At 42.7% G+C, this 12450-nt stretch overlaps 4 protein-coding genes across 4 annotated transcripts; 1 reads left to right on the top strand and 3 right to left on the bottom strand.

Moving 5' to 3' along the window:
- Positions 1 to 2209: 2209 nt before the first annotated feature.
- Positions 2210 to 3671, bottom strand: LOC104450251. Its single transcript, XM_010064727.3, has 2 exons — positions 3151 to 3671; positions 2210 to 2539 (listed from the first exon to the last, which is right to left on the bottom strand). The coding sequence occupies exons 1-2, from the start codon at positions 3431 to 3433 to the stop codon at positions 2355 to 2357; spliced, it is 468 nt and encodes a 155-aa protein (XP_010063029.2). The 5' UTR covers positions 3434 to 3671; the 3' UTR covers positions 2210 to 2354.
- Positions 3672 to 4086: 415 nt separating this feature from the next.
- LOC104452115 (glycine-rich protein 23-like) lies at positions 4087 to 4572 on the bottom strand. The gene has a single exon (XM_010066637.2). The coding sequence runs from the start codon at positions 4570 to 4572 to the stop codon at positions 4087 to 4089; it is 486 nt and encodes a 161-aa protein (XP_010064939.1).
- Positions 4573 to 6692: 2120 nt separating this feature from the next.
- LOC104450250 lies at positions 6693 to 7542 on the top strand. Its single transcript, XM_010064726.3, has 2 exons — positions 6693 to 7101; positions 7187 to 7542. Exons 1-2 carry the CDS (start codon positions 6839 to 6841, stop codon positions 7398 to 7400), a joined length of 477 nt encoding a protein of 158 aa, XP_010063028.1. The 5' UTR covers positions 6693 to 6838; the 3' UTR covers positions 7401 to 7542.
- Positions 7543 to 7611: 69 nt separating this feature from the next.
- On the bottom strand, positions 7612 to 11300 carry LOC104450248 (probable tetraacyldisaccharide 4'-kinase, mitochondrial). The gene is made up of 11 exons (XM_039314784.1): positions 10996 to 11300; positions 10513 to 10636; positions 10051 to 10183; positions 9921 to 10012; positions 9650 to 9799; positions 9277 to 9486; positions 9107 to 9166; positions 8756 to 8836; positions 8235 to 8385; positions 8011 to 8097; positions 7612 to 7830 (listed from the first exon to the last, which is right to left on the bottom strand). The coding sequence occupies exons 1-10, from the start codon at positions 11166 to 11168 to the stop codon at positions 8042 to 8044; spliced, it is 1230 nt and encodes a 409-aa protein (XP_039170718.1). The 5' UTR covers positions 11169 to 11300; the 3' UTR covers positions 7612 to 7830; positions 8011 to 8041.
- Between the last annotated feature and the right edge of the window lie 1150 nt (positions 11301 to 12450).

Raw genomic sequence — 12450 nt, 5'->3', positions numbered from 1 at the left:
CAACCACCGCGCACAAAAGTCTCTCTTTCTCTCCCCGTGCAATTTGTAAATGTTGTAAGAGATTAAAGCATCAATCAAAATTTTCAAATTTAAAAGGTGTAATACTGCCCCGGTCCCTATTTGGACCCACCAGAAAATTGGGATGGTTGAAAAGAAATTACGTAAAGGATGTTTTGATTTCCGAATTGACCGTAGGCATTCATTTCAACGATATATTGTTCCACCAAAAGGGCGAAATACCTTTGGAATTGAACTAACTGGTCTGGTCAACAAAAATTTGAAGAGTCCAGAAATGTAAATGGCAAGAAATTGAAGGGTATAAATAATGGGAACAATCATTACTAGTAGTGTAAATAGTATTGGAAATATAAAATATGTAGAAAATAAAGATGAACAGCACATATTTTTGGATAGATTAGCGGTCCTCCATAAAGCACTTTAACTTCTTATAATCTATGATCGACTGATATAAAAGGTTATCAAATTTCACCCAAAAAAAAAAAAAAAAAGAAGGAAAAACTGCCCTACATGTTTCCTATTATTTAGCAACACTTATGTACAAACGAATATAATTCCAAAGATCGTCAACCTCACTACTTTTGATAGTTCTATCTTGTGAATTTTCTTATTGCGTTGATCTATCTCATTTACCAACTCTTCACTCTTGCACTTGATCATTCTCCATGACATCTTGTTTGACTAAAATCAGACCTTTTTCTTGATCAACTGTACACTATCGACTAATTGTTCTCGGCACTTACAATTTTCAGCTCTTGTTGCCATCTTAATAGGCTTTTATCGATCAGGCTGCCGACCAAACACTTGAACAAATCTTGGTGTTAACATATATCTAATACTAACCATTCAAACCTAAAAATTAACATGATTGATATAAGGATTCATCTGCCTGAGTTCAACTCTTCTCAACATGATTTTAGGTTGGAAAAGCTAGATATCTCCCATGTTGAAGTAAAAGCTCAATCTCGAACCTTTCAAGGTGCAGTGAAAACAAAAGTTGTATCAATGTCTTCTTTCGGATATATAATTACACATCTCTGCAACTCTGTTATCTCTGGAGGTGTCAACATGGGCCTTCAATACATAGACGCCGTTGCTATTCTACAGTCGCAGGACTCACTCCAACATCCAAATTAAGTGAAATGGCTGTGCTAAAAAAACCAATCTAAACGTGGGAAAAAGATGAAAGAGCGAGATGGTAGTTGGGAATCGTGCTCGATTCAGTACATGGAACATTCCTCTTTGACCGTGTCATTAGTGCGCAATGGCGCACGGGGGTTCACCACTCCACCGTTCTCCATCGAACCACCAATTTCTGCGGTGCTCGATGATTTGATGGGACGCCATCACCGTCGCAACAACTGCCCATCTTGTCAAAAGTCTAGCAAGTCGTAGTGGCCCTTCATTTAAGCACCAACTCTTACGAAGTCACCCTTTATTTTAAATATAAAAAAAAAAGTAATGAAAAGAGAAAAGGCCTAGGCCAGGGGTGTGCTTGCTGATGTGAAGGGCCATGACAGATTATGCCCGTTTTGAACGCTACAATTGGAAGAACAGGGTCAGCTTCTTTGCGTTTTTGGCTTTTCGTGGGATATTGAATTGAGGAGAACGAGAACAAAGTGGGAATTAGATTTACACATTGTGGTTGGTTCTTTTACCCTAATCTTGATCTTATTAATTTAGCCTTTCTTTTATTTGTACACCTCCAAATCCAATCTTGTTCGTGTTCCGATTCCTCATTGGAACTATTGCTTTTCAGATAAGAAAAGCTGTAATCTTATTTTTATTTAATTAAAAAGGAAGATGATATGGGTAGTTTCTAAATTTTAATCCAGTGTGTAATGTTATTTCTGGACTTTAAATATAATTCTTGAATTTAAATATTTTCATGTAATTAAATATTGCATTGAATATTTATCAATAATTTAGAAACGGTATTGCATATTTAGAATTCAAGACGGTTTTTAGATAAGCAAGTCAAGCTCGCGTACGCATATTTTGGTCTGGGGATAAGAGAAGACTTTGACCTGGAGGAGGCCAACGGGCTTGTTAACAAATGTCAAATTTCTATCCTCATCAATTAATTAAATAAGTCAAGTCGAATCGGTATCTAATCAATGAAAGATGAAAAGGGTTGAAAAGCAACACTTACTGGACGATTTTAGCAACAGATAAAGCGGTACATTATATGTACAATTGAAACGATGGTAAACTTGGGTCTTCGGAGGCCCATTGGAGCGATAATCCTCTTCGGATTTAGACGCGTCGTTAATGAATATACAGTGCGCCGAGATACGATTAATTAATACACGGTCTCTCTTCACCCAAATTACGTACTAAGTCTTCTTCAGAGTTGGCTCTTTCGTCGACTGATGTGGAGTCTTCGATGATCCAATGCCCTGCATCTCCAAATAATCTCTTTGCTTGCTCTTGGTTTCTTCGAGATGGTTCCTCAAACGGTAGAGCTCCGACGCGTAATAATGCAACCTGTCTATCAGTATGCCGAGGAATAGAGAGAAGCCTGCACCGACACTTCGAACCGAGTTAGCTTCAGGCTCGACTCCTCGTGCTCGGAGAAGCCAACCGACCACGATTACAATTAACAAAAGGATGAAGAAGAAAAAGGAGAGAAGAGAGAGGCATCTCATCTCTACTAGATTATATCAATGGGTGGACTTGGACCAGACCGGGATCGCATCGAAATGTACAAAAATAACGACTTGATCTGGTCTAAAGATTGGAAAGAAAGTTCTTGACAGTCTTGGGTTTGATTCAGACCGTTTGAATAGGTAGGACGGAAGCCACCTGCACGAGCTTGTCTATGTCGAAAGCAGAAAACATGGAATTGAGGACGATGGGCCAAGAGTTTTGTCCAGGCTTGACTTAGTGCTGGCTGGGCCTATGAAGCTCATTGAAGCCTTGGCCTATACTGTAGTCCACATTGAAAAATTGATGTCTAGAAAAATTATTCCCTCCTCCCTGAAATACCCACAATTTTCTTTTGCTTCTAAGAGAAATTGTATAAATCAATGAAACAGCTATTAGGTAAATGAGATTATCCTTTGACAATGTACTACGTGAACGAGTTATGGATTCGCAACATATGAACAAAAGTATGAATTTGTGATTTACCCATGAGAGATGCTTCTAGAAGGCTATTCGCTAAGAGAATTTGGTCAGTCGGACTAATCATGGTCGCGTCGGTCAGGCGTCTCTGAACGCCCAGGAGGTTGTAGACCGTCGCACTGAACACGACCACCATGGTCGTTGCAACAGTCCCGGCGATGAGCTGCCCTTGTCCCCGCTTCAACCGGTCTAGCCCCAGCATCAACAACGTCCTCAGAGGACTTCCAAAGAGGAGGACGACTGTCAAAGCCATCTCCATGAATACAAGGCCAAATAAGAATTGAGTCATCTTCTCCGAGACAAAGAGAGTCAACGGATTTTGAGATATCAATCGGCCCTTACAAAACCAAATTGATGTGTTGGTTTTTGCGGTCGCTGCCCCTTAATATAGCAAGAAGGCTTTTGCTGATGAGGTTCGGCTTAGGCTGGGAGCTAAAGAATATGTACTTCTCCATTGAAAAGGGAGCACGGCATACCTTCCCCCCTGGGGAAATTACTGCGTACAGACGTTTTGGTATTTGATTATCAGGTAAGTTTGTGCGCTTTGAAGTGAACTTCTTAACAAAGAACCTTTTGGAGGCCAAGCAACCAAAATTCTCTGTTGATCTACAAAACTACAATACATATCCACGTTTTGTGCTCGACTTAATCTGATATTAGTATCTGCACGACACAACATCAATATAATAGAGTGTTTGAAATGAACATAGATACTATCTTGATTTTTTTGAGTAATTTCGTTTGAACAATCGGATGTGCAGTTATATCGATTAGTATTCGGTGTTTATTGATTGGAATGGAACTTATTTTTCTCATCATGATCAAATCAAACGTACAGGTGAATAATGAATACGTGGAAACAATTATGCACGGAGTGCGTTGTTTATTTAGCAAGAAAGTGCATAGATAGATTAATAGTGCAGGTCTAGTTTCGGCAAATCTTCAGGGAAATCCACCTCCAAAGCCGCCACCGGCACCTCCGCCAAACCCTCCTCCAGCTCCGCCGCCAAGCCCGCCGCCGCCTCCAAATCCTCCACCACCACCCCCGCCTACCCCCACCCCTGCCCCTGCCCCTCCTCCGAACCCTCCGCCAGCTCCACCGCCGAACCCGCCACCGACTGCTCCTCCACCTCCTCCCCCGAAACCTCCTCCACCGCCTCCACCAAAACCACCACCGGTGCCAGCGCCTCCTCCCAAGCCAGCACCGCCACCTAAACCAGCGCTACTGCCCAAGCCACCTCCGCCTCCGAAACCACCGCCACCACCTCCATTGCCAAGGCCAACGCCGATGCCATACCTAGGGCCGCGGAAGAATGTCTTCTCGTCCTGAAAAGGATCAGGCCTCGCGCCCGCAAGCTTCCTAGCGCTGATGGAGCAAACAAGAGCACTCAAGAGCACACCAGCAAGAACCAACTTGGAGACCGTCATTACTCTCAGTGCTCAGCACCCAATATCAGAGCAATGGTAGTGTTGTTGGCGAGAACTGAAGGGTGGGGAGAGGGATTTATACAGAAGAAGTGAAGCTAAAGAGAATTAATGGAAGACGACGTGCGGTTGAGAGAGAGAGAGAGGAGGGAGGGTTCTTGAATGAATTCAGCTCATCTCCTCAGCTACAAACACGTGTTGCAGTTTAATGCATGAATGATGTCAAAGTGAACTGCTTCGATGTCGCCCCTACTTGCAATTCGATCTCCAGGAGAGAGGTTCGACCACCTTCTCTCTCTCTCTCTCTCTCTCTCTCTCTCTCTCTGTGTTCGTGCAATCTGGCATGCAGAACTTTTTGAGTGGTGAAAATTAAATCGTCCAGCATAGGTGCATCGGCCCGTTTCAGCAACTGGGATTGAAGCCGCTTCTTTAACGTGACGGTCCCATTCCATGTGATCTCTCTCCCTGTCTCTCTCTGTGGAACAGTTAGAATTGTCCGGCGAAGAACTCTGGTCCCGTGAAGAATATAAACCCCAAAGGTCAAAAAGAACGAGGGGGAATACACGGCATCCCCTGAAATAAAGCAGGGGACGCCGGTACTGCACCGATCAGCATCCGTCGAGATTAAATGTCATGAAAAAAATTCAGCATCCGTCGAGATTATCGATTACAAAGGACGCAGGTACTGCCCTGATCCTCATTTGGATCATCTAACGTGGTGTCGCCCACCAAAAGTTGGATGGTTGAAATAAAATTACTGACGTGTTTCGCCGAAATTGAATTTGAAAATGAAACATTTTTCATTGAAGATAGTTATTTGTTTTTTAATAAGAGAAGATAGATCATTTGACAATTCCGAACAGAATATATCACGAGTACAAGAAAAGCGATGTAGATATTTTAATGGAATTTCATCAATGTCAAAGTATATAACATATTGCCGGAATTCAATCGACGACAAAACAAGATGGTTAATAGATACAATGCTAGAATTGAATTGACGACGATAAAAACAAGAAAGTTACAATTAAGATACACTGGAATTGAATCGGTGATGAAATATTTGGAGACTTGGGGTCCTACGATGCACAAGTATTGGTATCTATAGTGTCTATTACATGACTGTCCCCAAGCAGTTCTCAACAGTTTCAACCATGCCATCACATCTCCAAAGCGTTCGGCTTCACACCTTCGCGTTGCCGTTACGTCATTACCTTCAAGTACTGCTTCTTGACTGTTTAATCGCCACCCCCTTGACTCTCGTCCAATTCATTACTCCTTCAAATTCTTTACTTAACCATGACCAGTTGTACTCCATTGCTTTATCCACAAGCAATTTCAACTTTGAATTTCACTATACTTGATCCTCACGTCCATTTTGCTCACGCAAAAGTCTGTTCTCGGATGATTTTTGGTCCAGCAGTCAATTGATATCTTCGCCTTTGCTTGCACTTGGTCAATTTTACTCAGATAATTGTCAACCAACTGCTATCGCATATCGATAGCTAAGCATGGTCATCAGTAAGTATTACCATCAATAGGAACTCCCGCGACCACCTTTAGTCGGTATCTCGCCAGCAGGCGCCTCACCTGGCCCCGGGTCCTATGCGTACTCAAATTGATCCCAGGCCGATTATAGTGACTTGGTTCATTTTTTGTGTAAGCATAAGGATACGTTGATTATGGAAATCGACCGTGACCATTCATTTAGACATGAGATATGCAGTACAAACTAGCCAAAGTCGACTGGAACATTCAGGATTTGGCACGAAGCAAAACTCAACAAGATTGAGACAAGCCTTCATGAACCGGAGTTTCTTGGTGCGATTTCGATTTGAATGAGAAAGGTAGTCATCTCCTATGGTCAAGCAGAGCTCAATCTGGAGCTTTCTCGAGAAGGTCCAACGAGAACGAAAAAACCACAATCGATGTCTTCTATCACGTACAAACTACAAATCTCTGCAACTCCGTTTATCTACCAAAGGAGTTTCGTTCGATTACCATGACGACCGAAATGGACAGGCCCAACCAGCGGTTTCGGTTTCGGGCATGGCCCCCGCTTTACATTGGCCGACCCGTACCCGACCACTTCTTGTATTTTATCCATCAGGAGCGGACCTGGACAGGGAGGTCGAACCCGCCTGCATGCACAACTTTCCTGTCCTGTACCTGAAAATATCTCCTTATCTAAAGGCTCAGGCTCAGTTCTCGTTTCAGCTCGCTGCCGCTGCTTCTTCTTCTACTGAAAACCGAGAACGAAAAATCCTCAATGAAGTTGGCGTCGTCATGCCATTGCCACTCAAAGCTTCTCCTCCCTCCCCCTACCCACCTCCCTCACAGCGCCCGCTCCTCCATGAAAACGAACCGCTGCCCCAGCTTTCCCCTCGGTAGGCAAGTGAGGGTGGCGACACCGCCGCGACGAGAGCTCCCTTTGGGAACCAGTGCAGTCGCTGATCAATACGGCTCTGCTCTCACTGCTGCTGCTGCTGCTCCGATGAAGACGGGCGACGTATCGGTGTTCCTGATAACAGGGTAAGTCGGCTCGATGCTACTGCTTGGACAGAGCTCCCTTCTGCAAGTGTCGCCTATTGATTTGATGACTCGGGGTTGATTGCAGATCAGTGCTACTGTTTGCGTACTGGATAGCGAACTTCGTCGTTCCCGACTTGCTATCCAAGTATTTGGGATTCGACAAGATAAACGAAGGCGAGAATTCTGAGGACGATGATAAAAATAAATCCTCGGAAGGAGGAGGAGAAGAGAGAGATAGAGGAGCTGAAGCGAATTCGAGGATGAGTAAGAAACGGGGTTTCAACAGCACCCGAAGCTGACCTTTACATTGGGTCGGCTTCGGTGTTCGCATTTTTATCGTCTGTTTCTGTTCTCTAAATGCCACCATCTTCAAAATCAAGATATTCTGTTAGGCTTGATTCCTGTAATTTTGACGATAATAAGGAAAGAAAATTCACCATCCTATACTGCGCATGATGATTGAGTTTCACAAATTCCTATGAATGCATAGAATTCCTGCAAACGACATCCGCAAATAGAAAATAGCACTGGATTGGCACAAAAAGGGGAAAGGATAATACAAGAACAGAGGTGAAATTTTTGTCTGTTAGATGTATTGTCTACCCACTCGGGTTTTTTTCGCACCTATGCAGCTAAGATAAACGTGCTTCATATTCCTGTAGGCTCCAACTTCCGGGGTCGGATGTTTCTCTGGTTCATTTGTTGAAGAAGCACTTCTTCCCGCAAACCCTGTAAACATTTTAAATTCCAGTGGGGATGATTTCTCAACTTGAACATCAAACGGATACTTAGGATGAAAGAAGGATCCAAAAGCCTGCCGCTGTCCTTAGGTACTAAAGTTCAAGAAATTAGAATAGTAAACTTTTGACACATGAGAGATTGCAGATGGCAAGTTCCAGATAGCAATACCTTAAATGTAGAAAAATGAGTTGAGATGGACTTAGGTGAAGGATCTAGGAACAGGAAGATCAATGGTTGATGGTCTTTTTGCATAGCCTGAGGATGTTCAGAATCGATCATGTGAACTAGCAGCATTGCTCCTCCAAACCACTAGAAACCTGAACGCACCAGGGTTGGTGGACATATACGCTTGCCATATTATACATGGCACTAGCTTTAAATGTAGGGTACACCTGTCAATTTTACTTGCAGTAGTTCCTCCAACAAATTCTTGAAGCAAATTCCACTGCATCCTTTGTGAGGAATAAACTGCAACCTGGCAGAGAGCGCCAAAGCTTTGTAAGGACTCAGATGTTTCAGAATCTCTGGATCTCGATCATAATCCTGTCAAGTATTGCAAGAATGTGACATTAAAAAATTCATTCCCAATAATTGATACAGGCTATTTCGACAGCCAGAGAAAATTGAGTTTCTTGTAGCTGCCTTATCGGTGTTTTACATAGAAAGACTGTTGGAATAGCGGAAAACTCAAGGCACCTCAGTTGAGAATAATTTGATAATTCATGGGAAAAATATTGAATACAGTAGCATGTCCCCACAGTGCACTTTAAAATGCATGGTATCTAGGATTTAAAATTAGCAATTGGATATGCCTAATGTAAAAGGCACCCATATGATAAATTATTTGGAAACCCAACTCATCTAGTTCATAAGAACTGCAAAAATAGGATTCCTGGCAATATCATCACCTCACCTTTTCTGTAACAATGACGGTTGGCCTGGAACTAAATTTGCTCTCCAAGTCCTCAAGCTGCTTCTTAATCATCTCAATTTCCTACAAACCTCAGGTAAATCAATAACATATTGTGATAGCAAAAAGTAAAAGTTCTGAAGCAGTTGAGACAGCAAGTAACTCGCTTGAAAGGGAGCGTGTACTAATCAGGGAATGTTCCTAATAACGTAGCCATTGTTATCATGAGATCAGCACATCAAGGATCTCACTCGTGGCATAATTATGGGACTAACTGAGTGTAACAATGCAACAGACATCCAACTTTTGTGTGATGAAACAAAAATGGAGAAGAAAAAAACGAGATGATTCTACCATAGTCTGAAATAAGTGATGGTCGCTGAAGTCCAACCGTTCAACGTGAATAGCTCCAAGCTGCAAGATTTTTTCCGTCAAAATCAAACTAAGCATGAATTAAGAAGCCTTTCACCCAGTACCAAGAAGTACTGCCTTATACGCTGATAAAATCCAATTAAAGCAAATACCTTTTCCACACTCTTGACGAAAGCATCAGCAGAACCAATTGCAGAGACACATAATACAACATTGTTGGACACTGCCTCTAGAGGTATAATGGAATTCATGTTCACCACTTCAAAGAAGTATGATGGAGCCATTTTAGTGAAGAAAACTTTTATAGATTTGTTGAATTCTCGAATAGCAGACTCAATGCTTGCGAGAGTTTGCTCAGACACCTGTGAAGCACCAAGACATAAAATTGTAGCTCACTGTATCTGCCTCCTAATGCAAACTCACGAGCATCAGAACTCATGAGTATGAGATGGAAACATGCATCGTACTATACAATGCTATGGAGTAAACAAAACTGCACAAAAATGAGAATCAGTGGACACTTACCAGATCTGCGTTATGTATAACAGCAATATTTGCTCTCCCAAGTGCTGTTAAAGGCTCTCGCAGAGGTCCAAGTGGAAGTAACTCATGATTTCCCCATGGGCATAACCCATTAACCATCACTATATCCAGATCACGCAACAATTGCCAGTGCTGCCACAGAGAAAATTACGGCAAAAACTGAGCTGAGACCACAAGGAGCCAGGAGAAAGCTTTCCACACATGATGACTGCTGTATCACAAACAACTGAAGACGCAATATTTAGCGGTGTACCTGCATTCCATCATCTAGAATTGCAGCACCAATTTCCTCAGAGCAGTGATTGAAACAAATTTGATCATTGCTCCCGCTTTTTCTCCCATTTTCTGGTCAGTAGAGCCTCCTTTGAGACATCCACGGTTACGTAGGTCACGGTAACCATACTTTTCAATGAAAGCAGCAGCAGTTACTGCTCGATTAGCGCCAACACCAACTTTTGCTGGCTTCCCAAGGAGATGCCTTCGAAGCATTCTAGCTTCATCCCCACCAGCATAACCCTATCCAGAAAGACATACCAAGCAAAAAATCACTCCCTAATATTATAAACCATTTGCCATTAAATTTGCAGGTCCTATCTGGTTATTTACTCTACCGCTATCTAATAAAATGTTGGGGCCACCTAAAGAACACTGTAGAACTCCTCTGTTTAGCCCTTCAAATGAGACAAGGCAGTATCTTTTTAACATTTCTTTATGGTTCATACTGAAACCGCAAGTTTCTAAGAAAGTTCATCCAAACCGAACATTTAGAAGAAATGCCAAACATTGAAAGATTGAGACATTAGGAACTCCAAGTAGAGCCAGCAGAGAGAGAAGGAAAAATTTACCCGGGTGAGAATAAGAGGCGAAATGCCAGAATCAGCTAGTAGAGCTGCAATGAACTCGACCATCGGTGTCTTCCCATTGCCTCCCCAAGTCAAATTCCCCACGCTTATCACCGGCACCGGCAACCTCCACAAGCGAAGCACCGCGAGAGAATCATTAGAACAAACAGCATTACTGCATCATTGGCCAATAATTAAAAAAAAAAAAAAAACAACATTGCCACATTGATCCATTTCATAAGCTCGTCTGCTAAAAAAAAAAAAACTTAAATTGCAGAAGAAAATCCGACAGTCTCCAACTATCCGGCCAGAGCGACAAATTCTCGCCGTTAACAGGCACGCGACTCGATTGATCGAGACGCTGTCACTTCACTGACATGAACTGATGAATTCATGCGAGCTTGCGAAGTTCTCAAGTTCAACTTCGATTCGAGCACTGTAACAACTCACGCGAGAGAGAGAGAGAGAGAGAGAGAGAGGTGTTACCGGCGCTTGGAAAAGAGACGGGAGCGGTAGAGATGGTGGCGGAGAGAGAGAGCGAGGCCGTACACGGAGGAGGCGAGGGACAGAAGAGGCAAGAGAGAGCGGTGCAGCGAGGAGAGCTTCGAGCGATCTCGCGAGTACGCGATTTCGCTCACTGCTCTCCTCAGCTTCTCCATTGTCGATGCCCAACGCTCGATCACCGTGCGCTTGCAGAAGAAGCAGGAGCGGGTCCCGTGAGGAAGGAGCTGGTTTTTCGTCGGAGAGCCTTAAATACGGTGCGGTGCCGTTTTCTCTGCCCCCATGGTCCTGATTATGAAAATGCTCTGCTTGATATAATTATCTTTTTTAAGGTAGGATTGATCGATTTCCGATCCGTTCCCATTTCAATGTGGAATGAGAAATCAGACTGGGAGGACTGGTTTCCGAATTCTAGGACCTTATTTCATGAACTGACCCTCGACAAAAAAAGCTTCTAAGGCAAACCTAATCTAAATTAAAACGAAAGATGCAATTCTTGTTAAATCCTAATAAATCAAAAGCAAAAGGAAAAAGGTGAAAAGGCTCGATATCTACTAGGGGTGTGCAACGGAAACCGCCCGAACCAAAACCGGACCGAACCGGACCGGACCGGCCGGTTTTGGGCGGTTCCCATGGTCGGCGGTCCAGTTCCGGTTCCTAATCTTGGAACCGGATTGGAACCGGCGGCCGGTTGGTCCGGTTCCCGGTTCCAAGGTGGGAACCGAACCGGACCAAATTTTTATATATATAATTTATATTCATATAATATATAAACACATATAATATATTAATATTATATATGAAACTTATTACAATCGGAATTGCAATTTAGGTAACAACCTCTTATGTGGCCAAGAGACCACCAAAACTCTTGTTGTTACTCTTTATTTATAGAAAAAACTCTCATCTTGCTCATACTCTCTCTCTTGCTCCCCTCACTTGCAAACGACAAGGCACTTCAAGCCTTAAAAAGTCTCATATCGACTAAACATTCAAAGTATAGAAGAGAGATTGTCTATTAAACCTAAGCCAAGCACAACCTTTAATCACGTTATTCATGGGTTTTATGCTTAAAATTAAGCATGAAACACATAAACTATGATTGATATTCACATAAGTGAAGTTTGAATATTTTGCACGTGGAAACATGTGTGAGTAATTTTATTAGATTGCTTGGAAACCGAATTTGATTGATCGGTCTGGAGCATGATTATTCTTTAGTGAATGGTCATTCTTTAGTGAAAAAATAAAGTGCCAATTCTTTTGGACCGGACCAGAACCGATGGTCCGGTCCGGTTCTCGGTCCTAAGACCAACGATCCGGTCCAAGGTTCCCAAAATTGGGAACCGATCACCCCTAATATCTACACAATTATTATTGGTCGATCCGACCAAAATGCAAGACATTCCTTCATATGAGCTAACGATTGGACCGAATTTT

This window comes from Eucalyptus grandis, chromosome 6 (assembly GCF_016545825.1).
Source record: "Eucalyptus grandis isolate ANBG69807.140 chromosome 6, ASM1654582v1, whole genome shotgun sequence".
NCBI classification, from domain to species: Eukaryota; Viridiplantae; Streptophyta; class Magnoliopsida; order Myrtales; family Myrtaceae; genus Eucalyptus; species Eucalyptus grandis.
This window is presented reverse-complemented; position numbering and strand designations above follow the sequence as displayed.